This window comes from Phaenicophaeus curvirostris, chromosome 20, assembly GCF_032191515.1.
Source record: "Phaenicophaeus curvirostris isolate KB17595 chromosome 20, BPBGC_Pcur_1.0, whole genome shotgun sequence".
Classification (NCBI taxonomy): domain Eukaryota; kingdom Metazoa; phylum Chordata; class Aves; order Cuculiformes; family Cuculidae; genus Phaenicophaeus; species Phaenicophaeus curvirostris.
The window spans coordinates 7,550,174-7,577,119 of NC_091411.1; the positions used below are offsets into that span (position 1 = coordinate 7,550,174).

A 26,946-nucleotide genomic window follows, 5' to 3' on the forward strand; every position below is an offset into this window, starting at 1 on the left:
GCCTGATGTTTGGCTGCTGTATGTTGCTCTGGGTAGGGGCTGTGCCAGTGTAAAGCAGGCAAAGCTCTAGTCTGGACCCCTGTTGGATCCAAATGCTGTGAAGTCCTTAGAGCTCATTATTCATTCTGTTTCTACAGCACAGTGAGACTCTAGCCTCTGACTGCAATACAGGTTCAGGAAAAAGGACTTTATTGTTGGGCATCTTGGATGGGAAATCCTTCTGTTCTGTTCTGTTGCAGGCAACAACTTCTCAATTGTTTTTTCTAAAGACAGCATCCAGACCAAAAAAAAATTTTAAAAAGTAACCTACCGATATATCAGAATTTCACAAGGGTTCAGACATGCTTAAAAGAATTATTTCACATGGTCAGATTTATTTGAATGTGTGTGTGGTGTTTCACTTCACCCAGATCCCAAGCTCATCCATGGTTTTCCTTGTTGGCGTCCCTTTTCACACACCACAGGCTGACACCAAAAACTCCAGTTTCAGAAATCAGACAAGGATTCTTAAGTCTGTCCAGGTTAAATAATGCTCAAGCACTTGAGTAAAGATTTTAAAGACACAACAGAATTGCCAAACCTTTTGTTATGAACTAACAGGTTAAAAAGAACTTGCATCATCTATAAACCTCAATTTTCCTACCTGCAAGAGAAGGATGACAGTCTTTTGACTCCCTGGGTGTTGCTAGGATTAGACAGTGTTTGCTCAACATTAATGTGGATTGCGGTGTCTTGTTATTGCTACTGTCACATTATAGAAAGGTCGACGAATGCATTCCAGTGAGTCACAGCCTTCCCACAGCGTTAATGTCCTCCTCAGAGCTTAACCAGGCGCTCTATTTGGATAAAACCCATCACAATCCTACCCCGAAAAGATCCCAGTATACGTCAGAGTGGCAGCCCTTTCCTGTCACTGTCTCATCTCTATGTTCAGGATAAGGAGCACTTGGAAAATGATGCTGAAATTGAAGCAGGGAAAGAAAACAAACCAAACCACGTACGGGGGAGGGCAAAAATAAACTGAACTCCCCTCACAAAAACTCTGAACGTTATAGAACAACTAGCCAGAGTCAGAAGGCAGGGAGAGAAGAGATGCGGACAGAGACATATTCAGATGGAAATTATACTGAACATTGGGAAAAGAGTGTCTCCCACTTCTCCAGTTAGAAACCTTCAGTGAGAACCTCTTGCCAGCCCAGCACCTTGTGTAAAACAGCAGTCATTACCATTCTTTCATAGAATGGTTTGTGTTGGAAGGGACCTCAAAGACCATCCAGTTCCAAGCACTTGGAAATATTGAGGAGCTTAAACGTTCTCCAACAAAAATACAGACTTTTTCTGGGAAAAGCACTCTCTGACCCTACAATTTTTACCTGGAAACCTCTTGCACTCTGTGAATTCAAGGCACAGCTGCAGCATTGATTCCTAGCACCCCGTCCCCTGGCTGGAGGCTTTATATTTCTTGGCTCCTCAGCCAGCTGTGAGGTATGCTGCCTCGTGATCAGAAAGCCATGCTAACCAACCATATCCCAAATTCTCTAGGCTCTCTGCCATGGAGCTGCAAGCCCTGAGAACGTGGACTTTAAACCAACAACGTAAAAATCAGACTGTGGGTGGGTGACAGACTATTTCAACACACCAAAAGCAGAGCAAGGCCAGGCAAAGCTCTCATCTGGGACTTTCTTCTCTCCTCACCCTTGGCCGCAATTACTCCATCTCTGCATCCCTTCTCATAGAATCATAGCATGGTTTGGCTTGGAAGGGACCTTTAAAGGTCATCTAGTCCAAAATCCCTCCAGTGAGCAGGGACATCTTCCACTTATTTCTCCCTTTGCTACACACCCACCCCATATCCACTACCTCTCCTATCACAATAGCTTTATCACCCACTCATTGCAAACAGCCCCTGTGCCCCAGCGCATACTGCTGCTCCCCAAATCCGCACCTTCTCTCTTCCTATAATCCCCCCTCACCTTCTCATCACACCGCTTCCACTGCTCATCAGCATCACAAATCACAGACACCCTGAACCAACTACTGCAGGCTGATTGCTTTTTGAAAGTTCTCTGTTGCAAATTTTCAGTTACCTTCAGCTCGTGGTAGTTGATTCAGGATGACCCACTGCTGGCTGACTGCCACCACCCCACGTGCTGGTCAGGGGGACCGGTGTGAATACATAAGAGGATGTCCACTCTGTGCCCAGGGCACAGGAGGGCAGTGAGACCAGAAGAGCAACTCGCTCATCAGCACAACACGACAGGCAACAAGACATTGCTCTGTGGAGTGTGTGTTGCAGGGTCTGTGCTCCACTTGGAGCTTCCAGACAGCTGTTCAAGGAAATTGCCATCAATGTCAGCCTCACCACTGCTATTAGACATCTCAGCTGTGTCCAGGCGCAGCTTGAACCCATTTAACTTGTAAGGGATAATGAGATAACAGCATGACATGTTGCAGCTGAAGGTTATTTAAACACCCATCTGGTACCTGTTATGCAGCATACATCCTATTGTTGTATAGGAAATATATGCCACCTCCCTCCCACATGGAAAGATGATCTATAGATGTGTCCCATGCTACCCCTTCTTTTTGCATAGATGAAGTAGTTCTCCTTCTCTGTGTTGCTTCTAGCATATCACCTTGCATTTCCAGTCTGCATTTTGGAAGATGCAATCCCTTCCAGGCTGGTGAGACCTTGTGAAAGGATAAAGAACACAATGAAAAATTTAATAGGGACATCTCATCATTCCCTTGACATATTAGTCAGAAGAGGCTCCACAGCAGATGGGTTTGAAAGGGTGGATGATAAACTGTGAAAGTGATTCATTCTTTGTAAGGTACAACGTGGCACAACACTTTATCCTAGGGAGATTCCTGCTGACAATCCATTTCAGCATTCATGGGACAACACTCTGTTTCTACAGAGGAATGGTGAAATATCCACTGAAGTCTGAGGTGAGCAACACAACCTGCTTGCAGCTTTCATTCAGATGCATAGCGAAGAAAATCTACAGATCTCAGCTAAACAGCCTCAATTCTTTATTCAAACTCTCCATCTTCCTTTGTAAGGTAGCTTTGGCTGCTCCCTGCCCCTGCTGAAACTGCTCTGTGAAGCCTGAGCAGCCAGTAGCCTGGGTTCTGTGCTGTCCCAAGGAATCCTGTTTCATAACAAAAGTGCTCAGTTCTGCAGATACATACGCTCCTGTTTTACTCAGCTATGACTGACTAGCTTTTCAGCAGAAGATTTTTTAGCCTGCAAATCCTGGACCAAACCCTTTGCCTGAAACCCCATCTAGTGTTGGGCAAAGACAAACGCAGAGGAAATCAAGGAAACAGAGTTGACTGGAAATATCCCAGCATTTTTTTTTCAGTGGTATTAAACCACCTTTGTAAAAATATCACTTGAGTTGACTTCAGGAGAGCTCTGACAAGAGTCCAGGCAACATGTAAACCTGCATAGACCACTGTTAATTCCTTCCTCTGGCTACAACGCAGCTTCCACATCTCCCAGTGGAGAGATGGCAGCAGGAAAGCTCAACAAGCTCAGGTGTTAGTTCCTCAGCAGTCCAAACCCTGGGGCTTTGAGGACACCCCTCAGTATGTGAGTCATCTGGAATAATGAGCCAAGAGTCCAAGCTGTGTGCACTGCAAGACTCAGTGGCAGCTGACAGTGAGGACTCTCTCAAAACAGGGAACAACGGAGCTTCCCAGGTGCTTAGCAGTTGGCAGCACACGTGCTTGTTTCAAGAGAGACACCAAATCTTGAGCATGTATTCTGAATCTTAAATAATGCTGTTGGTGGTTTTCCAATGAGATTTTAAAAATCAAATGAGAATTACTTAAAAGTGCTTCTTCATAGTTTGTAAACAGTGAATAATATGGGGGGGTCCCGATGCTGCCAAGCCATGACTAAACCATGTCCCTAAGTACCACATCCACATGTTTTTTAAACCCCTCCAGGGATGGTGACTCCACTGCTGCCCTGGGCAGACTGTTCCAATCCTTGACAACCCTTTTGGTGAGGAAATGTTGCCTAATACCCAATCTAAACCTCCCCTGGCATAATTTGAGGCCATTTTCTCTCATCCTATCACTCATTTCTTGTGAGAAAAGACCAACACCCCTCGCTACACCCTCCTTTCCCAGAGCTGCAGACACGGATGAGGTCTCCCCTCAGACTCCATTTCTCCAGACTAAACAGCCCCAGGTCCCTCAGCTGCTCCCCATAACCCTTGTGCTCCAGACCCTTCCCCAGCTCCATTCCTTTCTCTGGGCACACTCCAGCCCCTCAATTTATTTTTTGTAGTAAGAGACCCAAAACTGAATGAAATATTCAAAGCACAGCCTCACCAGCTCCAAGTACAGGGGGACTGGTCCTGCTGGCCACACTGTGGCTGATACAAGCCATGATGCTGTTGACCTTCTTGGCCACCTGGGCACACTGCCGGCTCACGTTCACCCAGTGTTGACCAACACGCCCAGGTCCTGTTCCACCAGGCAGCTTTCCAGCCATTCATCCCAAGCCTGGAGTGTGGCATGGGGTTGCTGTGACCCAAGTGCACGACCCGACACAAAGCATTGCTTAACCTCGTACAATTGGCCTTGGCCTATCGATCCAGCCTTTCCAGAAGGATTTTTCATTTAAAAAAATGAGAACTTGGTTTTAATAACACAGCTTTCTGGCACGTTCAGTCCTGTGAGTTGCTGAGCTCCAGCCACTGCTATGGAAATCTTTGGGCTCTGAGATGCGAGGTGCAGAACCCACTCTGAACTAAGTCCAAACCAAGCATCGCTATGGTCTTAGTTAATCACCAGACCAATTAGCATCTTGGTTAAGATGCAGTGAGGTTCCAGTCCTGCTTCGCTCAGCACTGGCATTGTTCTGATGAAACTCTCACTCTATGATGATACCCTGTTCACAACACTTTCAGTTCTCAAGGAGGAGCGTGATAAGCCTGTTAAATCATTAACACCTCCAGCTTACAGGAGACTTCCCTCCTGTTTAATAGCCTCAGGCCTCATGCGACAGAAGTTATTCTGCAATTTCTGTTTCGCTTTCCATTCATGCTGAGCCAGGCTGGCTTTTGGTTCCCACTATGAAGCTTCTGAATCCTCTTTATTCTTCTCCCCGCTTTGACCCCTGCTTTGGACCCTCTCAGCACTGCAGTCTTCGTGGGCAGTGCTGCTGTCGCTTGGCAGCTCTTCTCCCCTCACTCCTGGCTCAAGTGCAGTCTCCCGGCGTGTTGCAGCGTGAAGGACACGCTGAATTTATCAGGTGAGGCAGTGTCAGTGAGACCAGCTGATGGTCCTTCCCAGGGTGGTGAGATCCAGGGTGACCGCCAGCACTTTTTAAGGCCATCCTAATAGCACTCATCCCACAGGTGGGATAACCTGCTTCTTCATGACAGCACTGGAGCATTTTTCTTGCTGGCATCTTGCTTTATCATAGAATCACCAGGTTGGAAAAGACCCACAGGATCATCAAGTCCAACCATTCCTATTTATGTTGGCAGACGCAGGAAAATTCTGGAAGCGATTTGAAATAAAAACCATTAATAAGTACCATTCTCACTAACCATTCTCATCCAGTCACCCTGGATCTCACAGAAACCACACAGAAGTTCAGCATCACCATTCCTGCCTTACGGGTGTGGAATCCCAAGCACAAGGGAGGAGTCTGGGCTCTTCTCCCAAGTGACAAGAGACAAGACAAGGGGGAATGGCCTCAAGCTGCGCCAGGGAGGGTCAGACTGGATATCAGGAAGAAATTTTTCACAGAAAGGGTCATTGGGCACTGGCAGAGGCTGCCCAGGGAGGTGGTGGAGTCCCCATCCCTGGAGGGGTTTAAAAGACGGGTAGACGAGGCGCTCAGGGCTGTGGTGCTGGAGCACGTCCCCTATGAGGACAGGCTGAGGGAGTTGGGCTTGTTCAGCCTGGAGAAGAAAAGGCTCCGAGGAGATCTTGTAGCGACCTTCCAGCACCTGAAGGGGCCACAGGGAAGCTGGAGAGGGACTGTTCATATAGGCTTGTGGTGATAGGATGAGGGGGATTGGATATAAACTGGAGAGGGGCAGCTTTAGGCTTGATATAAGGAAGAATTTCTTCACCAGGAGAGTGGCGAGACACTGGACCGGGCTGCCCAGGGAAGTGGTGGCTGCCCCTTCCCTGGAGGTGTTTAAAAGACGGGTGGACGAGGTGCTGAGGGGCATGGTTTAGTGTTTGATAGGAATGGTTGGACTTGATGACTCGATGCGTCTTTTCCAACCTCGCCTCTCTGCGAGGGCAGCGAGGGCGGCCCCCGGGGCTGTGACGTCATCAGCCGGGCAGCGCCGCCATGTTTGCCCTTCCCAAAGATGGCGGCGGCGGCGCCCGCGCGGGCGGAAGCAGCGGGGGGGGGGGGCGGGGGGCGCGGGAGGCGCCATGCGGCGGGCGGCGTTGCTGCTGTGGCCGCTGCTGCCGGGGCTGGCGGCGCTGGAGCCGCTCAGCGTGGGCCTGGCCATCGGCGTCGCCTCGGCGCTCACCGGCTACCTGTCCCACCCCCGCTTCTACTGCCGATACGTGGAGTGCTGCCCCGCCGCCGGCCAGCGCCTCAACGCCACCGGTACGGCCGGCCGCGACCATCACGGGGACCGCGCCGAGCCCAGCCGGTGCGTGGCTAGTGACCAGCACCCATGGGTGGCCGTGCCGAGCCCAGCCGGTGCGTGGCTAGTGACCAGCACCCATGGGTGGCCGTGCTGAGCTCATCGGTGCGTGGCTAGTGACCAGCACCCCTGGGTGGCCGTGCCGAGCCCAGCCGGTGCGTGGCTAGTGGCCAGCACCCATGGGTGGCCATGCCGAGCCCAGCCGGTGCGTGGCTAGTGACCAGCACCCATGGGTGGCCGTGCCGAGCCCAGCCGGTGCGTGGCTAGTGACCAGCACCCATGGGTGGCCGTGCCGAGCTCACCCGGTGCGTGGCTAGTGACCAGCACCCATTGGGTGGCCATGCTGAGCTCACCCTGTGACTGGCACCCATGGGTGGCCATGCTGAACTCGCCTGGTGTGTGGCCAGTGACCAGCACCCACAAGTGGCCACGCTGAGCTGGCCCATAGTGAGGCTGATGACAGCACCCATGGGTGTCCATTCTGAGCTTGCCTGGTGCATGGTGGGTGACGGGCACCCAGCAGTGGCCTTGCCAAGCTCACCTGGCATGTGGCAAATAATCACCACCCGTTGGTGGCCATACCTAGCCTGCCTAGTGCTTTGCTGGTGACTGACGCTCACCAGTGGCCGTGCTAAGCTTGCCTGGTGCATAACCAGTGACCAGAATCCTTTGGTGGCCGTGCCAGGCTTGCCTAGTGCGTGGCCGCTGACCGGCTCCTGTTGGTGGCCACGCGATGCTGAGCTCTCCCTGTCCCCGCAGCACTGAAGGCGCAGTTGGACACCAAGCTCTTCGGACAACACTTGGCCAAGGATGTGGTGCTGAAGGCAGTGATGGGTTTCCAGAACAACCCCAGCCCCAAGAAGCCACTGACGCTCTCGCTCCACGGCTGGGCCGGCACCGGCAAGAACTTCCTTAGCCAGATCCTGGCGGAGCACATCCACTCTGCCGGCTTGCGCAGCAAGTTTGTCCACCTCTTCTTGGCCACCCTGCACTTCCCACACCACAACCAACTCCAGCTCTACCAGGTGAGGAGGGATACGAGGTAATCCAGTTACCCCAACTCCCCTAGGATGGGGGTTTGGCTCTCTGTGCTCCACGTGTCCCCTGGAAGCCTGAAGTGGATGCGTACTGCTGGGTATTTCCAGCATTGGTGCTTAGGAGAGATGGAGGGGGGAATGCATTCCAGAAGTGAAAGAGAAAGGCAGCAAAGTGAGAGTAATTCCCTTATGTGGTTCTCACCCAACGCCATCCGCTAGACTTCCGCAGTGCTTCCTGCTAGGAAAGAAGCCGGTCACTAAAACTGTGTGTGTGAGTTGGCTGGGATGGAGGTAATTTTCTCCAAAGCAGCCCCGTGCAGCGTTTTGTATTTGGGGCCATTAATTTTCTTATTTTTATACTTTGTCCTCTCTCCCCTGTCCTGCTGGGGTGCTTGGCTGCTGGCTGGGTCAACCCACCACGCACTGTGTGATGAGGCGTAGCCTGCATGAGAGATTTTTCAAGTCACTTCATTCATTGTAGAATTCTGGTCTTTGTGTTTTAATGTTTGAAGGTACCTAGAACTGATGTTCTGATAGATGTCGTTTCTGTATGGAAGAGGAAACACTGATTCTTCTTTTTAAACAAACAGAAAGAAGCTTTCTCTTCTCCAGGACTTCCCATCCCAGACTGGGTTTTGGGCCTTATCCATACACTGAGCAGAAGGAATGAGAAAGTCTTTCTGTGAGCAGAAGAATTCACATTTAACTTCAGTTCATGTGTTAAAGGGATCAATTGCAGTTTATGGTCCTCTCTTCAGAAGAAAGTACAACCCAGGAGTCTGTGGGATGCTGACATCTGAAAGGGTGTCCCCAGGGTCTGTCACATACAGGCGTGTTGCAGTACATCCCCTAAAGACCTTGTTTTTCAATGTTCTTCATCCTCTTGTTCCAGGAACAACTGCAGAACTGGATTCGGGGCAACGTCAGTGCCTGTCCCCAGTCTGTCTTCATTTTTGATGAGATGGACAAAATGCATCTAGGTCTCATAGATGCCATCAAGCCGTTCCTAGACTATTACGAGGAGGTTGATGGGGTGTCCTACAGGAAAGCCATCTTCATCTTCCTCAGGTCTGTAGTACCTATGTCAGTGGTTTCAAGATACTGAGAGAAATCTGCATTGATGATGGCCAGGGGAATATTGAGTACCATATAATGTCATGCTTAGCAATAAAAACTGGGGTAGAGAAAGGAGGAGTTTTATTTTCCAAGGTGATGGTTCTTCAGGTGTTGGTCTGATTGGGGATGAGTGAGTGTTTTCGCCCTTAGCTTTCCTTGGCGTTTTTTTCCTCTACCTATTAAACTGCTGTTATATTGACCCACGAGTCTTCTCACTTTTGTTCTTCCCCTTTTCTTCTTCTGTCCTGCTGAGGCAGGAGGGAGGAAACATGCTGTGGAGATGCTTGGCTTCTGGCCAGGATCAACCCACCACACGTAAGAACTGGAGACTTTCCTTCAGTTTTGCCCTATGGGTTTCTGTTTTGGCGATGGGTTTGACATCAAGAAGACAAGCAATACATGTAACTGGCTATAAAAGAAATTCTTGTTCAGTTGTGTCTGTATTCACTGCTGTACATTTTTCTTTTGTGAACAGCAATGCAGGCGGAGACTTGATTAATAAAGCAGCTTTTGACTTCTGGACAATGGGAAAGCAGAGGGAAGAGATTCAGCTGAAAGACCTGGAACCCATGCTATCTGTAGGAGTTTTCAATAACAAAAATAGTAAGTCACTTCCCCCTGAAAATGGGAAATTCCTCTTACTTCATAACATGAGGTTCATCCCTTGACGCTGCCCTGCTTTTCCCTGTCCTCCAACTCCTCCAGGTGGACTGTGGCACAGCAGCCTCATTGACAAGAACCTCATTGACTACTTTGTCCCCTTCCTGCCCCTGGAGTACAAGCACGTGAAGATGTGCGTCAGGGCTGAAATGGTAGCCCGTGGCTACGCTGTGGATGAGAAGGTGGTTCAAGCGGTGGCTGACGAGATGACGTTCTTCCCAAAGGAACAGAAAATCTACTCTGATAAAGGCTGCAAGACCGTCCAGGCCAAGCTGGATATTCACGAAGACATTGCCATGAGATATACAAAAGCCAAGTACTGACTATCCTTCAGGTCTCCAAAGCACTTTCAGAGCTTTTGGAAATCTGTATATTTGCACTTTAGCGTTTTTACTTGTTACAGGGAGTTTGGTGAAAATACCAGTGAGGTGTGTGCTTTTAAACTTCTTTTTTTTTTAATATCCTACTGTTCTCTGAACTAGCTGGTATCCACACGCTGCCCCCTTTATTTTTTCTAACCTACAGAGAATTTCTGAGCATAACACATTTATAGCACTGGATACACCCTCTCCTGGGGTTATGAAGTATTCAATTCTTTTTTCCACAGAAAACTAGACTAGAGCAAAGGAGAACAGAGGAATTCTTCCAGGCAGTCATATTCCCCTCCTTGCACACAGTCTTGTTTGTGGGCTGGTGAAATGAAGGGATGTGTGGTGTGTTCGGGACCACGATAAGTGTCTGCAAGGGTGAATACCTTGATGTGTTGTGGTATGAAAATGGTATGATGGAAGATTTACCGTCCCTCACAGCAGAGTGCGAGATGAGCATCAGCTGTTCAGGGACAGAAGTGTGTGATTATAGTTGAAGTCTGAGCTGTGGCATCGTATCACATCTGCTACAGGAATATGGAAGGTCACGGTGAGCTCAGCAAAATCCGTTACTCTATAGTAGAGAAGGGGGTAGAGGGAAGTAACTTCTTGTCCCTGGGCTGCTTTGGGGACAAAGAAATTGCCAAAGGAAGTTTATATTCCTCTAAGGGGGTAAATGAGTTTCTGTGGTTACTCCAGGGTGTTTGCCTAAGCAGCAGCCTGAGCGATCTGACTGTTACAACACACTGGGCCAGTCTCCTGTTCTTAATCATGAAAGTCTCATGAGGATTCGACTGTTGCAGCTTTCAGGTTTGTCTGTGCACAGGCCCCTGTGCCTGAAGGCTCCAAGACCTGTAGCAGTCCCTCCAGCTGCACTCAGTAGCCTAGGAGTGGGCAACACTACTCTTACCTTGCTTGGAAGACGTTTTCATGGCAGAAGTTATTTTTAATAGTGTATTTTTATACTGAAGCATAAAGAACAGCAACACAAAGCTCTTCCTAGAGAGCCACGGAGAAGGGAGTATACCATACTCGCTAGATAAGTATGTTTTATAGTAGCTTTTAACATTGAAGAATGTCTGTGTGGAAGGGTGAGCGAGTCAGGGAGCTGGGAAAGACTCATTTTTTTAACCTTCACCCAGTTGGTAAGGCTGGGGTTTAAAACTCTTGCAAGCTTTAACTTCTTCATCCATCACTTGTGGATCAAGTATTATAGCGCAAGACAGAAGTGCCTCTCACTTGGTTGATTGTAGTGTGTTTTTTTAAACGGGTATGAAGGATTGGGCTGTTCTTGGGCTGCAGCATCTACTCCCCCACTTACGTACTTTAAGATGAGATGCGAAACTTGTAGATCTCAACACCGCTACGTTAATTCAAATCACAACAGGAAGCTTGGCATTTATGTGAAGCTCTAAACTGGAAGTGTCAACTGCCTTTCACAACCCCTCCTGGAGTTTGGCAAACCACTCACACTGATGCAATCGCCAGAGCCAAACGCTGGCAAGCCGTTAACCTTGGGACATTGGACTGTTGCTTTTCACATATAATGTTTTGCCTGTTAACCAACTTATTCATAGTTGTAAATGCTGCATCCAGTTTGAGTTATTCTGAGTACAAAATACTTGTGCAGTTTCAAAACACTAAGTATTACCACTGTACTGAAGTTGGAATAAATCTTAGCTCACTTTTTTCTCTCCGTTTAATCATTTTCAGCCATAGGAAGGTAGTAGCTTATGTAGTTTTATGCATAAGCTGCGCTGCAGCTTTCTGTTAAACTTCCTTTGCTCTTAAAATTTTGACTATGACAATAGATAAGCAGATTAAATAGCCTGTTGATATTAAAGCATGTTGAATCATCCAACAACAGAGTAAGGTATTCAGCTGTTAAAATACAGCTCAGTAGAAACAAAACACCTATGAAAAAGTCTTACAGTGTCTGCCTGCTCTGCTTCATAGCTATTAAAAGGTATCTCCTACCATGCTGCCAGGCAGCGCAGGACAAATAAGCCTCGGGTAGCTTATTTAACTACTCTTCCTCTCTGTGCTGTCTGGAAAGCTGTCATTCGAGGCAGCTCTTCACCTCTCCTCTAGCTGGCAAAGGCTTTCATCCTGTCTCCATGGGCCAGAGCATCTGCAGCCTCTCCAGCCCTAGAAAAAAAAAGCCAGTGTGAAAATAACAGCCTGATTCAAGCGAGGTGCAGCTGTTGGCAAGAACCCACACCTCACTGAAGAGTCCATTGTTCACACTGTTGTGAACCATGTGTTGTGCTCTAACGATGCACAAGGAAACTCATTAGCGAGCATATACAGGAAGTGTAAGCTGCCTTGTTCATCAGGACTTTGCACTGTGCCTGTGCAGCACTGCACACACGACAGCTTGAATGTTTGGCCCCAGACAGCAGGCGGGTGAAGGGCCAGACTGTCTCTGTCTCAAGCAGCACTTACTACATCGCTGTATTTTAACCACGGCCTCTAATTTTATGAGGATGGCCTGAAATCCTGGAATATTCCCCACAGAAGGCAGCTGAATGAAAGTAGCTTGTACTGGACTTTATGAAGAAACACAGCTCGGTCTCAGCTACTCTCCAATGGACTGTGCCTCTGTATATAAGATCTCTCCCCCAAACTGACATGTTCTCTTATGTTGTCTGACCCAGTTCCCAGTGTCCTGTTAAAAACAATAACGGCCAGTTAACCAGTTACAGCAAGAAAGTCAAAGTGAGGATCTGAGCTCTGAAACTGTGCAGCCTAAAGGGGAGGGATAATGACAGGATCGGGGCTGGGAGTGATTTCAAGCATACGTTTTTCCTTTACCCAGATACAGGAGATGCTCCCAGCCACATCTGCTGTTTTCAAGGACAGGAGAGATTAAACAGAGGCTGTCTCCACTCTGTCAGCATAATTTCTGCACCCTCTAGAGGAAGTTCCATCCATTCTAAGCCATCTAGGGCTACACTAACATTAAATACTTGCTACCAATGCACGTCAAATGCTAGTATTGATGCTGCAACAGTACATAAAGCAGAACTGAGAGTGTAGTGAACACTAAAGAAGCCCCAGTACTGCTTGGGTGAACAGTTTCTTTTGATGAGAAGGTATTGGACAGTAGTAAGAGTTAATCAGTTTTACATCTGATTTTTCCATTAGCCATTCATTTGCTATAGTCAGGAGATCAAAGAAATAGATAAATACCTGAGTCCAAAGCACTTATTTGCTTATTTAATGATAAATACTAGGGCTGGTAATTTGCATATTACACAACTTCAGAGCAGAACTGGACCCCGGAAGTCTGACTCTTTTTTTTCTCCCTCTTGCAGAGAAAACTTCAAGATGCTCCCAGTGAAAACATGAGTGGCTTAAGTCAAAGCCTGCAGGGTGTTCAGGCAGTGGTACCACACTGAGAGGAGACAAGAAGCAGGGTTTTAACTAGGCTCTGGAATACAAGTTTATCTTCATGATACTGTTCAGCACATACACGTGTAGAATGTCTGCCTCTACAAAAGCCACGGGAGCATTATTAGTACTGACAATCTAGAAAGACTGTTTCCATTATAAATCTCATTTGTTTCCCTTTCACCAGGTAGCAGAATTGCAGCTCCTCCCAGTTATCTATTCCCTTTGAACTCAAGAAGGGAGATACTGCGTACACGCAGCGCTGAACACTTCAGCCAGAAATGCAGTGTGCAAAGAATACCAGAAGGTAGCTGAGAAATAGATTTCTCATGAAAAAAGTTTATTTTTAATAGAAACTGGAGTGAAAAAAAAAAGCCTCTGCAGTGCTCACGTGGAGAAACAAGTCTGACACTCCTCGCAGGAACTTCAGTTGACACATTTCACAGTTTTTCTCAAATGCCTTTGGCTCTGTCTTCACCCCTGACTTGAAGGCACATGGCATTGTGAGAACAGGAAAAAGGAAGAACCCTAAAATCTGATCCCTAGATTCCACAGGTAGGGGAAGAGCAAAATCCTCTTTTCCATTTCCTTGGTTTAAAACTTAACCTGTATGTGTTTCCTAAGTCACACTCCTTCCACAAAGCTGACTCACCAGTCAGCACACTTTCTCCTTCCTGAGATCACTCCCTGGAGAGCACCCCAAGGGCAACTTTCTATGTAAAAAATTACTAAAAATAGGAACCACCTACACCAAAGTGGTATTCAAGAATTTAAACTCGTTTCCTCATAGTATTAAGTCTGCCCTTTGAACACTGTTCCCACCAGAGAGTTTAATATTCCTGGTTTGACACATATGAGGCCAATTAATATAACTGTTTTGAGAAAGACAACGGTACATCACAACATTGGAGAGAAGACTCTGGATTAATCACAGAATCCCCTCCTTATCTTTACTGGAACCAAGCTGTTGATGGGGAAGAGACATATCCTGCTTTTAATGGAGTTACAGGAATATTCAGCCCCATGGAGGCTTTCACAGACACAGGAACTTTGATTAAAATTCTCAACATTATCTAGAGATCACCCACATCAAACCAACATCCAATTAAAACAAGGTCATAGTCTCAGTCCTTCTACACGTGCCAACAGTCTGCCAAACGGTTCTGATGATCAACACACGATCTGAGAGGAATCTTCAGCACTGCAGACACAGACCCCCACATTCGCAATCCAGTTCTTTCTTACCTTGGCAGCACAAGCCCGAAGTGCTGGGGAACCGTGACCAGTGACAGAATATTTACACACCAGCTAAAAAACAACGTTCCTTCCTTTAAAAAGTGCTTAAAATTGAAATGTCTTGGGTTCTCCACTTTGGAATTAAATTAAATTAGCTTCTTTGCAGATTGTACCAATAAAGCATTAGAAGTCATAGTAATAATCCAGCTTTGCATCCACAGTTTTACATCCTTTATCTGAATAAATTCTCTCTTCTCTAGGGAAGTAGGTCATTTCGTCGGCTACTCTGGTTAAAATGTCTTCATCCACATCATAGCCACGTGATTCAATCTCAACCCTGACACACATTTTCACATGTTTATATTCCAGAGGCAGGAAGGGAACGAAGTAGTCGATGAGATTTTTGTCAATCAAGGTGCTGTGCCAGAATCCACCTGCAAAGGGAAAGAGAAAGGGCTTGTTTAACTTTTGTAGTTAAACACTACCCGAGATAGAATGAGAGCAAGAGGTGTATCGTAGCTCTCTGAGTGACAGTCTCACACCAGTGAGAGTTCACTTGTGGTTTTTGGGCACTATAATGGATAAGTAAGTTTTTAGGACAAGAGGAAATGGCCTCAAGTTGCACCAAGGAGGTTCAGATTGGATATCAAGAAATATTTCTTCACTGAAATGGTTCTCAGGCACTGGCTGCCCAGGAATGTGGTTGAGTACCCATCCCTGGGGGTGTTTAAAAGACAGATAGATGAGGTGCTTGTGGATGTGGTTTTGTAGTGGACAGGAACGGTTGGAATCCATCTCAAAGGTCAAACCAAATGATTCTATGATTCCAAGTCCAACTACAAGCTCTTTCTCATGGTACTTTGTGCATGAAGTTTTAGAGAGATGTGGTCCACAGGAGCTCAAGGAATGAGTTCTGATTGAGCACACTTAAGCCTTGTTCCCAAAGCGTTAGCCTCATAGCTTCCCCTCTCTCCTCCAGAGAACAGATTTTCTAGGTATTATCAGCTCTCCCAGACCAGCATGTCCTGCTCCTTTTCTCAGGGACTGCATCTAATCTAAAAACAGCAGGAAGTTGTCTTCCAATGCTAATTTTGGACCGTAATGGTGTTAAAAATCCTTTTCAACAGAAGTTCTGTGCGAGGAAACCTAGAAGCACTGGGCTGCCCACAGCAGGGCTGGCATGTCAGCTTGTTCCCCATAAACTAAATAACTGCATGAAGGCTTTTAACAGACTGAGGAAGACAGGGTAAGCGCCCTGGGGGTGAAGGAAGTGGTTTCCCCATTACAAAACGTTTTATTGGTCCAAGATTTTTGAGCTGCTGCAGTATTTAGCTCTACTGTCAGGATTTCTGTTTGCTTTCCTGGTAGCCCATCAGTACATCAATAAAAGCACAGCGCAGACTTCCCCGAACAAGTGTGATCTAATGGAAAGCAAACATGCCGGTAGCCACGGTGCACACAGAACCTTCATTTCATCTCAAGAGCTCTCTGCAGGTCCTAAACCTGCTTTGTGGCTCCTTGCTAGCCAAAACCCAGAGGCCACATCAAGTAGGAGCCACAGCTGTAAAAAGGCAGCAAAACGCAGCCCATCCCTTTTGTGGAACATTCACCACCTCAAAAGCAATCAGGGTTTTACTCACTATTCTTGTTATTGAAGACTGACACAGACAGAGCATTTTGCATATCCGTGAGCTGTATATCTTCCCTTCTCCTCCCACTTCTCCAGAAATCCAGCGCCACTTCCGTTATCTTTTCAGCTCCTGCATTGCTAAGGAAAGAGAAGCCAAAGATTGTAGCTGGAAGTAGTTTTAAAAAGCATCGAACATACAGAATAGCAAACCTAAAAGATCGCTTCTTACCTGAGGAATAAGAAGATGGCTTGTCGGTAAGACACCCCATCCAGAAACTCGTAGTAGTCCAGGAATGGCTTGATGGAGTCAATGAGTCCTGCGTGCATTTTATCCATCTCATCAAAGATGAAGAGCGATCTGGGACAGATGCTCACATTTCCCCGAATCCACGACTGCAACTGGTCCTGAGTGACATGGAAATAAAAGATGCTGAAAGAGTTCAAGCTGAAAGAGTTCAAGCTGAAAGAGTTCAAGCTGAAAGAGTTCAAGCTGAAAGAGTTCAAGCTGAATTGACAGTTTATCACCTAAGCAAGGAAGCCTGCTGAATCATGCTTATCTTTCAGTCACATGCTTAAGCAAAGCGTAAACTAACAACAATTAATCATATAATTCTTCCCTAAAGGAAGGTTTTTTGATTTTGATAGGAATGGTTGGACTCGATGATCCGGTGGGTCTCTTCCAACCTGGTTATTCCATAATTCTATGATTCTATGATAAAGAGAGGCTCAAAACACACACAAAAAACCTTTACATTCACAAGAAAACCAGTCCTAATAGATGTTAGGGTTTACCCAGCTAAGATTCCAAAACTGGCACAGGCTACATTTTACAGCATAAAACAACACTGAGGTTTCTAGCACCAAACGTGCTGTAACATTTACAAACCAACAGTGCAGCCAAGCTGTGCCCCACAGCCACGGGTTCCCCAGCACACTCTTACCTTGTAAACATTGATGTTGTGAGCGTGGGGGAAGTGTAAAGTTGCCACAAACTGGTGGACATATTTACTCTGCAAACCTCTATTATAAATGCTTTCAGCGATGATCCTACTGACAAAATTTTTGCCTGTTCCAGTCCACCCATGCAAGGAAAGGGCAAGAGGCTTTTTGGAGTTGCTGTTGTTCAAGAAGCCCTTCACGGCTTTCACGACCACCTTGTTCACCAGATGCTGGCCGAACAGTCTCTGGTCCAAATTCTCCTGCAGAACTGGAGGGAGAGAACACACTGTCAGTGGGAAGAGGGAGATGGGTGTGAGGTCCTGCTGGCTTCTGCCTCGGATCCCACCTGGGTGTGAAGGCTGCCAGCGTTAGGATGGGGTGAAGGGCTGGCTGAAATGGAGCTGCAGTCCATGCAGGACCCACGAGGAGGGTCTCACGGGGAAGGGGCCCACACAGGACCCACGAGGAGGGTCTCACGGGGAAGGGGCCCACGCAGGACCCACGAGGAGGGTCTCACGGGGAAGGGGCTCACGCAGGACCCGCGGGGGAGGGGCCCGCGGGGAAGGACTCCCATAGGGAAAGGCCCCACGGGCAGGTGGCCACAAGCGAGGCCCACGGGGAGAGCCCCACAGGCAGAGAACCCCACAGGAGGGACCCCGCGGAAAAGGGACCCCCAGGAGAGGCCTCAGGGGGAGGTGCCCATGGGGAGAGCCCTCGAGCAAGGCCCACGGGGAGGGTCCCCAAGGGGCGGCGGCTCACGGGCAAGGGCCTCACTAGGGGAATCGAGGGAGGGAGCTCGGAGCCCAGCCCGGTCCCAGTCCCGCACCGGCGGCGGCGCGCTGGCCGTGGCTCTGGAGGCAGCACTCTTTGAAGTAGCAGTAGAGGCGCGGGTAGGAGATGATGCCGGTAAGGGCCGAGGCGGCGGCGCCCGCGATCGCCAGCCCCAGGGTGATGGGCTCCACGGCGCCGGCCGGGCCCAGCAGCGGCAACAGCGGCAGCAGCGCCAGCGCCGCCCGCAGCCCCTTCATGGCCCGCCCGGCCCCGCAGCCCCCGCGCCGCTTCCGCTTCCGCTTCCGGCTCCGCCATCACGGGTGCGGGCAGACGCGGGGAGGCGCCATTTTGGGCGCGGGCAGAGCGGAACCGTAGGTGCTGGCAGCGATGGGGCCGCCATCTTAAGTGTGGGCAGAGACAGCGAAGTTGGCTCAATGGCGGCCCCGTGTGACCCCCGGAGCAACCAGGGCCCTGGCTGTCAGAGACGAGGGCGATGAGAATTGTTAGTTTAGGATCTTACTGAACTGAGGGGAGACCTCATTGCTCTCTATAACTGCCTGAAAGGAGGTTGTGGAGAGGAGGGAGCTGGGCTCTTCTCCCAAGGGACAGGGGACAGGACGAGAGGGAATGGCCTCAAGCTCCACCAGGGGAGGTTCAGGCTGGACATCAGGAAAAAATTCTTCACAGAAAGGGTCATTGGGCACTGGCAGAGGCTGCCCAGGGAGGGGGTCGAGTCACCTTCCCTGGAGGGGTTTAAGGGATGGGTGGATGAGGTGCTGAGGGACATGGTTTAGTGTTTCATGGGAATGGTTGGACTCAATCATAGAATCATAGAATAACCAGGTTGGAAGAGACCCACCGGATCACTGAGTCCAACCGTTCCTATCAAATACTAAACCATGTCCCTCAGCACCTCATCCACCCATGCCTTAAACACCTCTAGGGAAGGGGACTCAACCCCCTCCCTGGGCAGCCTCTGCCAGGGACCAATGACCCTTTCTGTGAAGAATTTTCTCCTAATGTCCAGCCTAAACCTCCCCTGGTGGACCTTGAGGCCATTCCCTCTCGTCCTGTCCCCTGTCCCTTGGGAGAAGAGCCCAGCTCCCTCCTCTCCACAACCTCCTTTCAGGTAGTTGTGGAGAGCAATGAGGTCTCCCCTCAGCCTCCTCTTCTCCAGGCTAAACACCCCCAGCTCTCTCAGCCACTCCTCGTAAGGCCTGTTCTCCAGCCCCCTCACCAGCTTTGTTGCTCTTCTCAATGATCCAGTGAGTCTCTTCCAACCTGGTTATTCTATGACTTCTACTGAGACGTGGAAGGGTTTGCATTTCTTTAAACCCTTATGCAGGGGTGAATCAATAAGCCGTCGCTATTACAAAACATGGAGAATTTTAGGTTCGAGCTAAAGCAGAGTCAGGTTTCATTGAAGTAATCATGGTTTTTGGAAGTTAGAGAGAAAGTGCCTCTGAGAGCGTGTTTTATTTCTGTTTTTCTATTTGCTGCTCGTTCTTTGGCAATGATAACGCCTCCTGCTCAGCGTGATCTGTGCTGAACAGAGGTGGCTGCTGGAATTCCTGTTTGCAGCCCTTCCCCAGCTCAAAGGCGAGGTCAGGCACAGCTGGAGCCAAAGCTCCAAAATAAGAGATCTAAGAGTTGTGAAGTTCATAACAACATTAAAATGAGCCCTTGGAAGCAAGAGAATATGTACAAGATTTCTGGGGAGATTTATCCATATGCATGGAAGTGGGAAATAGATCCTGTCCCAGCTCATGTCTCGCTGCACAGGATCGATGGGGATCACTCCCTCACCTGGCCCAGGCCTGAGAAAGGGTACTTGCTTTCTGAAACACCAAAACAAAGCTTACAGAGAGAGATTTCTTTGCCAGCATTTTCAGTGTCAGTATCATAAAAGTGCTGAAAGAACTTTGCAGTTCCTGAACTGTTCATGGCAGGGTGGGTGGAACTGGGTATCTTTTAGGTCCATTCCCACCCAAACTATTCCACAATTCTATTCTATGATTCAGACCCAGAGGCAAACCCGTGCAGTTTCCTGGCTTAGAGGTTTTTCCCCTTTTCTGGAAGGAAAAAAAGTAAATCCTGGACTATCCCACCCCCTCCCTGGAGTCTCCACTCCAGAGCAAGGGGACAGACACCAGCACAGCCAGTTCCACCCCATGCCACAGGCAGGGACGCTTCCCACTGGATCAGGATGCTCAAAGACCCATCCAGCCTGGCCTTGAACACCTCCAGGGATGGACCACTCATCACCAGTTTCCACTTGGACATTAAGCAGTTGACCACAACACTAAATGACAAAAATGTGTTTTACTATCACTTAAAAAACACTTTTTATTATTTTCAAGTTCCAAATCTTGCCTTCAAGTTCCCACACATCACACCTCCCAGGAAGGTGTGGCCAACGCTGGCAGTGAGGCCTCTGGCTTCTTCACCAGCTCCCACACCGACCCTGTCCCTGGAGCTGAAAATCAGATTTTCCTCCAGTTCAACTGTTACAGCCTGATCCAATTTTCTTCTTCTTCTGAGCTAAAATAAAATGCAGTGAACTGCTACAGAAATAAGCCTGTGGGGGCAGGGGAGGGGAAAGATACAAAACAACACAGCACATGATATAAAATCCCCAGCGCTGCACACCTTTCATTTCTTGCCCTGATGATAGACTCAGTGAGGCAGCTCTAGGCACAGCCACCACACCGTGGTTCCTCCCAGAGCACTTCTAATCCAGGCTGAGGAACAGCAGCACTGGATAAACTACACAGCAAAGGCTCTTGGGAACAAATAAGAAACCTCTTACAAATTATATTCAAGCAAACAGACTTTAAGCCTTCCTTTTGTAGTCAGAAGGCAAACAGCACTGCTGCTTTTAAAGGATCTCTTTTTTCATACTTTTCAAGAGGTTGAAGGAATCTGTAAAAGCAAGTCTGTTTTCTCACTAAAGAATGCCAACCATGAAAGCCCATGTTCTCATAAAATAAGTTTTATAACTGAAAATAAGTTATATACAAGATTTTACCGGCCACAGAGTTCACAATCACCTGCAAACTGATTCACTACAGGATCACAAGAGAAGCTTTGTAGGTAACACCAGCACGTGAGGGTAGTGACTCTCCCCGACTCCGCTTCAGGTCACGGACACAAAATCCCTTAATCCTGGGGAACACGAACAACTGCAGAGACTTTGGTTCACATCCATCAGTATCGCCTGTTCATCTTCTTGAATTTCTCATAGTGATAATCATCTGTTGCTTTTTCATTGAGGGGCCGTTTGCGATTTGGAGGAGACCCTTCAAAAGGAAGGGAAGGAAATATTATTTCTCTGTTCTTCCACAGGAGACAGTTAACAGAGGGCTTCATGTGTGACCTAGCAGATGCAACAGCCTCTCACAGACCCAGATTGCTCCCGCCTCCCACCATCTCTGGGCTCCCAGGGAAGAGAAGGTAGGAAGAGCTGGATCATGTATCTGTGCAAGACCCCTTAGGAGTTTTGGTGTCTCTCCTTGTAACGTTTCAGATTAGGAACTCACGCTCAGGTTCTGGCCTCTCTGTATCCCCCACTCTCAGCGGACGAGGCTTTGGCTCCTCCTTGTTCCTTCGCACTGGTGCATTGAGCTCCTCGTGATAAACTGAAAGAAGGAAAACATCAGATAAGGAGTATTACGTTGAGCAGCGTTATTCAAATGGACGTATTTCCGTGGCATTTATTACAACTGATCTTTAGGAGAAAAAAACAGAACCTCAGAACAAGCATTCCTGCAATCAGTTTCTACAGATAATCAATACATACAATACAGCAAATTTCAGTAGCGTTATTTCATCAGAAGAGGCCCAAAGACTCATAATTTCCTTCAGAATACACAAATCCGACTCCAAACCATCCCTGCAAGCGTGGTTAGAGACAGCAGAAGGCTGCCTTTCCTCCAGATGGCTGCAGTATGAAAGCTTCTCCCGGAAATTAATTCCCATCTCCTGTCTAGGAAGGTCTATGTCTGCATGACCACCTGTCTGCTTTGGCAGCCTACAAAATGGATTCTCTCAATGATAAACCATCATTTATAATCACAGGCCAGGCGGGCATTTCCAGCACACGCTGAAAAAGTCTTGGAATTTATGAGGCAGCATCAGCTGGGAGCTGAAGAGCAGAAAGTTAAGCCACAAGTAATATGTCCTTCTCCTTGCTAATGGATGGGAGAAAAAGACCAAGCCAGATGGGGTCTATATAGAGTCCAGAAAAAGGAACGAGGCAGCTTTTCATGCCGATCCATGAACTTATTTCTCCCGCTTCAGACTCTGAGCTGACAGAAAAGCTGACTGCTTTTCTTCAGCAGAGTTGAGAATCACACCTGAGTCAAGAGAGCAAGACTTACATCTGTTGTGCTGGACATAGTTAACAGCCATGTTTGTGGGAACAAAGGAAGTTTCGCTGTCTTTCTTTTTGTTCTGCTGCTCTGCCAGCAGCTTGGCCTTGGCCTCTTCAGTTGAGATGATATTTTTTATTTTTGCACTAGAAGAAAAACAAAGAAAAAAAGTATTCATATTTAGTAAGGGTAATAAGCCTAGAAGTGCTAAGTGGGTGGGTTTGGGGCAGAGTAATAGCACTGCTATGGTATTTGATGTGGTTTTTTTGAAAGAGGGGGCATAAACCAATCCTCCAGAAAGCTGCTAGAGTTGAGTCACAGAAATTAAAAGCCTTTTCCCAGAAGTCGTAGGATGGAGCTGCACTGGAGTCCTATCCCTGTGCGGAACATGCTGTGCTAATCCAAAACAAGGCTCAATCCCATCACAGAGACAAACAGGGGCTTTATAATCCCACCACACTGCTCTGCCAACCAACAGCTGCTCATCCTGGCAGTTCGGGCCATCACCAACAGATCCAAGAACCACATACTCAATTCCTAGGTCCACTTCAGGAATGCCGCTCAGCATCTGGTTGGACAACATCTCCTCGGTCTTCTTGGCAGAAGAGACACGGATGTTCTCTGGCAGCTCGTACAGGGAGTCCTCGGCGTTCTTAAGCTTCACCTTCTGCTCCTCATTCTCCACGATCCCCTTTCTCTTCTTCAGCTCCGTCTCAATGTACTTCATCCTAAACAGCAGCACACCAGAGACACACTGTATTTAATTCTGTTTTCTGCACCCTGTCCCACCACTGCTGGGCACAGCTAGGAGAGAGGAACGAATAATCTCTCCGAAACAATTCAGCTAACATCAATTGCAAGAAGCAGTTCTCCAAAAACTGATCCTTCAAGCTCTTTCACAACCCGCAGGGAAGGCTCCCACTGGCATTTAATGTCAAGTTAGCCAGCTGGAACCTCCTATCTCTGTCCATGAAAAAACCTTCTCAAGACTAGCAGCCAAAAGGTGAAAAGCAAGCGAAAAGTTCAGCGAGAATTGGGAAAATGTTCTGGGACTCCTTGGTACCCAAGACAGAGAGAAATAAATTGTGAGAGAACCAGAATTCAACATCCCAGACATGCTACAGCACAACTTACATGTCAGCATCTTCATCCCGCCTGTTCGTTTCAGCTGAGAAAGATGTTCCCAAGTTTAGATCTTCCTCTTCATTAATCCTAAATGGAAACCACAATGTTTACTATCTGGGGGCTGTTTGGTTTTTTTAATTAATTTTACAAGTTCAGGTAAGAGTAACTGGCCAAACTGCACTACATTAAACCCCTCAAAGCAACACAAGATCTAGTTACTTCATTACTAACGGTCACTCAATACCAGTCCAGGGAGGGATCTTCAGAGTTCATATGCACCCACCTGTCCTTGCCTCTTTCTTTCAGCTTCTTCATGTCCACCATTCCCCCAGATTTTATCTTAAAAGGGTCATCCTGGAAAATAAGATATAATGAGAAACGCCGAACCTTCCTTCTAGTTCAACACCAGTCTTTGAGATCTGGATAAAAACACTGAAGTGTTGAGCTGTGACCTCAGTCCTACACCAGGCCAGGCTCCTGCAGTGACATCAGAGGGATGTTTGCACATTATATTTTAGTGCTGAGGTGATGAAAGTGCCTAGTACTTACCACAAGTGTTGCTTCTTCTTGCAACTTCTCTCCCACAAGCAGAGCTACAGCGCTGGTCAAGCAGAGGAAGAAAGTAAATAAAATTCAGTGGAAGGAACCGTATTACCAACAACACTGTATTGCTTTATCCTTCTCTAAATCCAGCTCTCAAACGCTAAATTTTCAGCCTTCCTAATCCCTCCCCAAGGATAGAGGAACTGTTATTGTTTTGGGGAGATAAGAGGTTAAGGCAGAGCGTACTTCCTTACAGTAAATCACTAAAAATAAGGAACAAAGTTCATTGAATGTGAACATTTCAACTAGCTCATGAGCTAATTGACCACACCAGATGTGAGGGCAGAGGGCAATCAGGATGAAGCAGGTGTGAAATATCTATTTAAACCATGTGGGCAGTACAACAATCTGCTGAATAAAAAATACATTTCATGGTAAATCCCAATCTTAAATCTTTTCCTTCGTGGCTGGGACACAGAACAGACATTGGTTGCTGTAAACTGATGCTGTGCAGGTGCCTGTATCAAACTCCTCCCCTTTTCCATCCTCAGGCTTTAAGGCAGAAACTCTCTCAAGAAGGTGCTTTTGGCACTATCCAACAGGTAACAGTTTCTACTGAAAGGAGGCGCATGATAGAAATTTACTGTTACGTTGCACCATCAGGCAAAACACAACTTTACATCCTTGGTGCTGCAGCCCTTACCTCACCCCATTGGGTCGCTTCCTGAGGCTCTGGACTTCTTTGGCTTCTTCAAGTTTTAACCTGAAGAAAAAAACATTTGACTTAGTATCTGATGCTTTGGTTTTAATTATGAAGTTAACACAGCTTTGCCCTAAACTTCTGTGTATTAGCGTTTATTTTAACAACTTTCCAGTACTGAAAGGGGCTGCAGGGAAACGGCTCTTGATCAGGGAGCGCAGGGATAGGATGAAGGCATCGAGTGCACCCTTAGCAAGTTTGCGGACGACACTAAGCTGGGTAGAAGTGTTGATCTGCTGCAGGGTAGGGAGGCTCCAAAGGGATCTGAACAGGCTGGACTGCTGGGCAGAGTCCAATGGGATGAGGTTTAACAAGGCCAAATGCCGGGTCCTGCACTTGGGGCACAACAACCCTGAGCAGCTACAGACTAGGAGAAGCCTGGCTGGAAACTGCCTGGAGGAGAGGGACCTGGGGGTGTTGGTTGACAGCGACTGAACAGGAGCCAGCAGTGGCCCAGGTGGCCAAGAAGGCCAATGGCATCTTGGCTTGGATCAGAAACAGTGTGACCAGCAGGTCCAGGGAAGTTCTTCTCCCTCTGGACTCGGCACTGGTGAGACCGCTCCTCGAATCCTGTGTTCAGTTCTGGGCCCCTCACCACAAGAAGGATGTTGAGGCTCTGGAGCGAGTCCAGAGAAGAGCAACGAAGCTGGTGAGGGGGCTGGAGAACAGGCCTTATGAGGAACGGCTGAGAGAGCTGGGGGTGTTTAGCCTGGAGAAGAGGAGGCTGAGGGGAGACCTCATTGCTCTCTACAACTACCTGAAAGGAGGTTGTGGAGAGGAGGGAGCTGGGCTCTTCTCCCAAGTGACAGGGGACAGGACGAGAGGGAATGGCCTCAAGCTCCACCAGGGGAGGTTTAGGCTGAACATTAGGAAAAAATTCTTCACAGAAAGGGTCACTGGGCACTGGAACAGGCTGCCCAGGGAGGGGGTTGAGTCACCTTCCCTGGAGGGGTTTAAGGGACGGGTGGACGAGGTGTTGAGGGACATGGTTTAGTGTTTGATAGAAATGGTTGGACTCGATGATCCGGTGGGTCTCTTCCAACCTGGTTATTCTATGATTCTATGAGGAGGAACGGTTTGAAGCAGAAGGGGGGGAGATTGAGATGCGATATGAGGGAGAAACGTTTTCCTGTGAGGGTGGGGAGGCCCTGGCCCAGGTTGCCCAGAGCACTGGTGGCTGCCCCATCCCTGGAGGGGTTCAAGGCCAGGTTGGATGGGGTTTGGAGCCCCTGATCCAGCGGGAGGTGCCCGGGGCAGGGGCTGGAACCGGCTGCAATAGCACAGGGGTGACAGGACCCCGCTGCTGCGCTCACGCAGGCCCGAGGCCGCCTCCCGACCCACCTGACCTCCTCAGCGAGCTGCTCGTCCTCCTCCTCCTCCTCCGAGTCCTCCCTCCGCCGCCGGAACGACTTTTGAGCCGGCATCACCCCCCAGCTCCGCCGCGGCCTCCTCGCCGTCCACAGCCCCCGCGCGTCCCGCCTTGATGACGTCACAGCACCGCGCCGAAGCCACGTCCGCCAGCACCTTGGCCTGGCACAGCCCGCGTCACTGCTTTTTTCCTCCCCTCCGTCGCGTGTCGATGACGTCACCTCGCCGCGCCGAAGCCGGGCGGCGCCCCACGTCCGCCAGCACCTTGTCTGGGCAGGAGCCACCCGCGACCCCTCGGTGCCTTCTGCTCCTCCGGGACCGCCGCCCCCTCCGCGGGGCTCGTCTCCCCACCGACGGCCCCGACAGGTGTGTGCGATGCCGGGTGCAGTGGGAGGGGGGGCTGCCGCGCCCGGGGCGCCGCCGCCTGCTCTGGCGGGGGTGCTGGGGGGTGGGGCGGCAGCCCCAGCGAGGAGCCCCTCTGCTCGGGGAACCCCTGGGGAGACCCAACCTGGGGCCCCTCTGCTTGGGATGACTCTGGGGAGACCCAACCTAGTGTCCCTCTGCTCGGGGGGACCCTGGAGAGATCCAAGCTGGGGCCCCTCTGCTCGGGGAGCCCCAACCTAGGGCCTCTCTGCTCGGGGAACCTTTGGGGAGACCCAGCCTAGGGCCTCTCTGCTCGGGGAGACCCTGGAGAGACCCAACCTAGGGCCCCTCTGCTTGGGGAACCCTTGGGGAGACCCAACCTAGGGCCTCTCTGCTCGGGGAGACCCTGAAGAGACCCAACCTAGGGTCCCTCTGCTCGGGGAATGCTGCTCCTTCGCTCTGGGGAGCCCAGCCTGAGGTGCCCCTGCTTGGGAAGCCCAAGGGGGTCCCACCCTGAGGTCATTCTGCCTGAGTAGCCCCTGCCTGGGGATCCTCAATCCAAGATCCCTCTGCTTGGGGAGCCCCCAGGGCACCCCTGCTTGGATGGAATCATAGAACGGTTTGGGTTG

The 26,946-nt window shown here is 49.0% G+C and overlaps 3 protein-coding genes across 3 annotated transcripts; 1 reads left to right on the forward strand and 2 right to left on the reverse strand.

The window, feature by feature from the left end:
• Positions 1-6,404: 6,404 nt before the first annotated feature.
• TOR1B (torsin family 1 member B) lies at positions 6,405-11,508 on the forward strand. Its single transcript, XM_069873276.1, has 5 exons — positions 6,405-6,598; positions 7,398-7,663; positions 8,568-8,743; positions 9,267-9,394; positions 9,497-11,508. Exons 1-5 carry the CDS (start codon positions 6,418-6,420, stop codon positions 9,772-9,774), a joined length of 1,029 nt encoding a protein of 342 aa, XP_069729377.1. The 5' UTR covers positions 6,405-6,417; the 3' UTR covers positions 9,775-11,508.
• Positions 11,509-13,531: 2,023 nt separating this feature from the next.
• On the reverse strand, positions 13,532-18,084 carry LOC138729256 (torsin-1A-like). Its single transcript, XM_069873316.1, has 5 exons — positions 17,844-18,084; positions 17,020-17,285; positions 16,308-16,483; positions 16,089-16,216; positions 13,532-14,882 (listed from the first exon to the last, which is right to left on the reverse strand). The coding sequence occupies exons 1-5, from the start codon at positions 18,043-18,045 to the stop codon at positions 14,632-14,634; spliced, it is 1,023 nt and encodes a 340-aa protein (XP_069729417.1). The 5' UTR covers positions 18,046-18,084; the 3' UTR covers positions 13,532-14,631.
• Positions 18,085-20,091: 2,007 nt separating this feature from the next.
• C20H9orf78 (chromosome 20 C9orf78 homolog) lies at positions 20,092-26,066 on the reverse strand. The gene is made up of 9 exons (XM_069873355.1): positions 25,928-26,066; positions 24,530-24,589; positions 23,833-23,884; positions 23,567-23,637; positions 23,293-23,370; positions 22,689-22,886; positions 22,168-22,304; positions 21,328-21,426; positions 20,092-21,087 (listed from the first exon to the last, which is right to left on the reverse strand). The coding sequence occupies exons 1-9, from the start codon at positions 26,008-26,010 to the stop codon at positions 20,996-20,998; spliced, it is 870 nt and encodes a 289-aa protein (XP_069729456.1). The 5' UTR covers positions 26,011-26,066; the 3' UTR covers positions 20,092-20,995.
• Between the last annotated feature and the right edge of the window lie 880 nt (positions 26,067-26,946).

What these genes read in the sequence shown, in the direction of transcription:
- LOC138729256 (XM_069873316.1), bottom strand. Translation starts at nt 18,045, where the DNA reads ATGAAGGGGCTGCGGGCGGCGCTGGCGCTGCTGCCGCTGTTGCCGCTG. An exon ending in CGGCCAGCGCGCCGCCGCCG is followed by an intron (nt 17,286 to 17,843) that starts GTGCGGGACTGG and finishes CTCTCCCTCCAG; the next exon opens with TTCTGCAGGAGAATTTGGAC. An exon ending in AGTCTTCAATAACAAGAATA is followed by an intron (nt 14,883 to 16,088) that starts GTGAGTAAAACC and finishes TTCCCTTTGCAG; the next exon opens with GTGGATTCTGGCACAGCACC.
- TOR1B (XM_069873276.1), top strand. Translation starts at nt 6,418, where the DNA reads ATGCGGCGGGCGGCGTTGCTGCTGTGGCCGCTGCTGCCGGGGCTGGCG. An exon ending in ACCAACTCCAGCTCTACCAG is followed by an intron (nt 7,664 to 8,567) that starts GTGAGGAGGGAT and finishes CTCTTGTTCCAG; the next exon opens with GAACAACTGCAGAACTGGAT. An exon ending in AGTTTTCAATAACAAAAATA is followed by an intron (nt 9,395 to 9,496) that starts GTAAGTCACTTC and finishes CAACTCCTCCAG; the next exon opens with GTGGACTGTGGCACAGCAGC.
- C20H9orf78 (XM_069873355.1), bottom strand. Translation starts at nt 26,010, where the DNA reads ATGCCGGCTCAAAAGTCGTTCCGGCGGCGGAGGGAGGACTCGGAGGAG. An exon ending in CAGCTCGCTGAGGAGGTCAG is followed by an intron (nt 24,590 to 25,927) that starts GTGGGTCGGGAG and finishes TTTTTTCTTCAG; the next exon opens with GTTAAAACTTGAAGAAGCCA. An exon ending in CTATGTCCAGCACAACAGAT is followed by an intron (nt 21,427 to 22,167) that starts GTAAGTCTTGCT and finishes TCCTTCTTTCAG; the next exon opens with TTTATCACGAGGAGCTCAAT.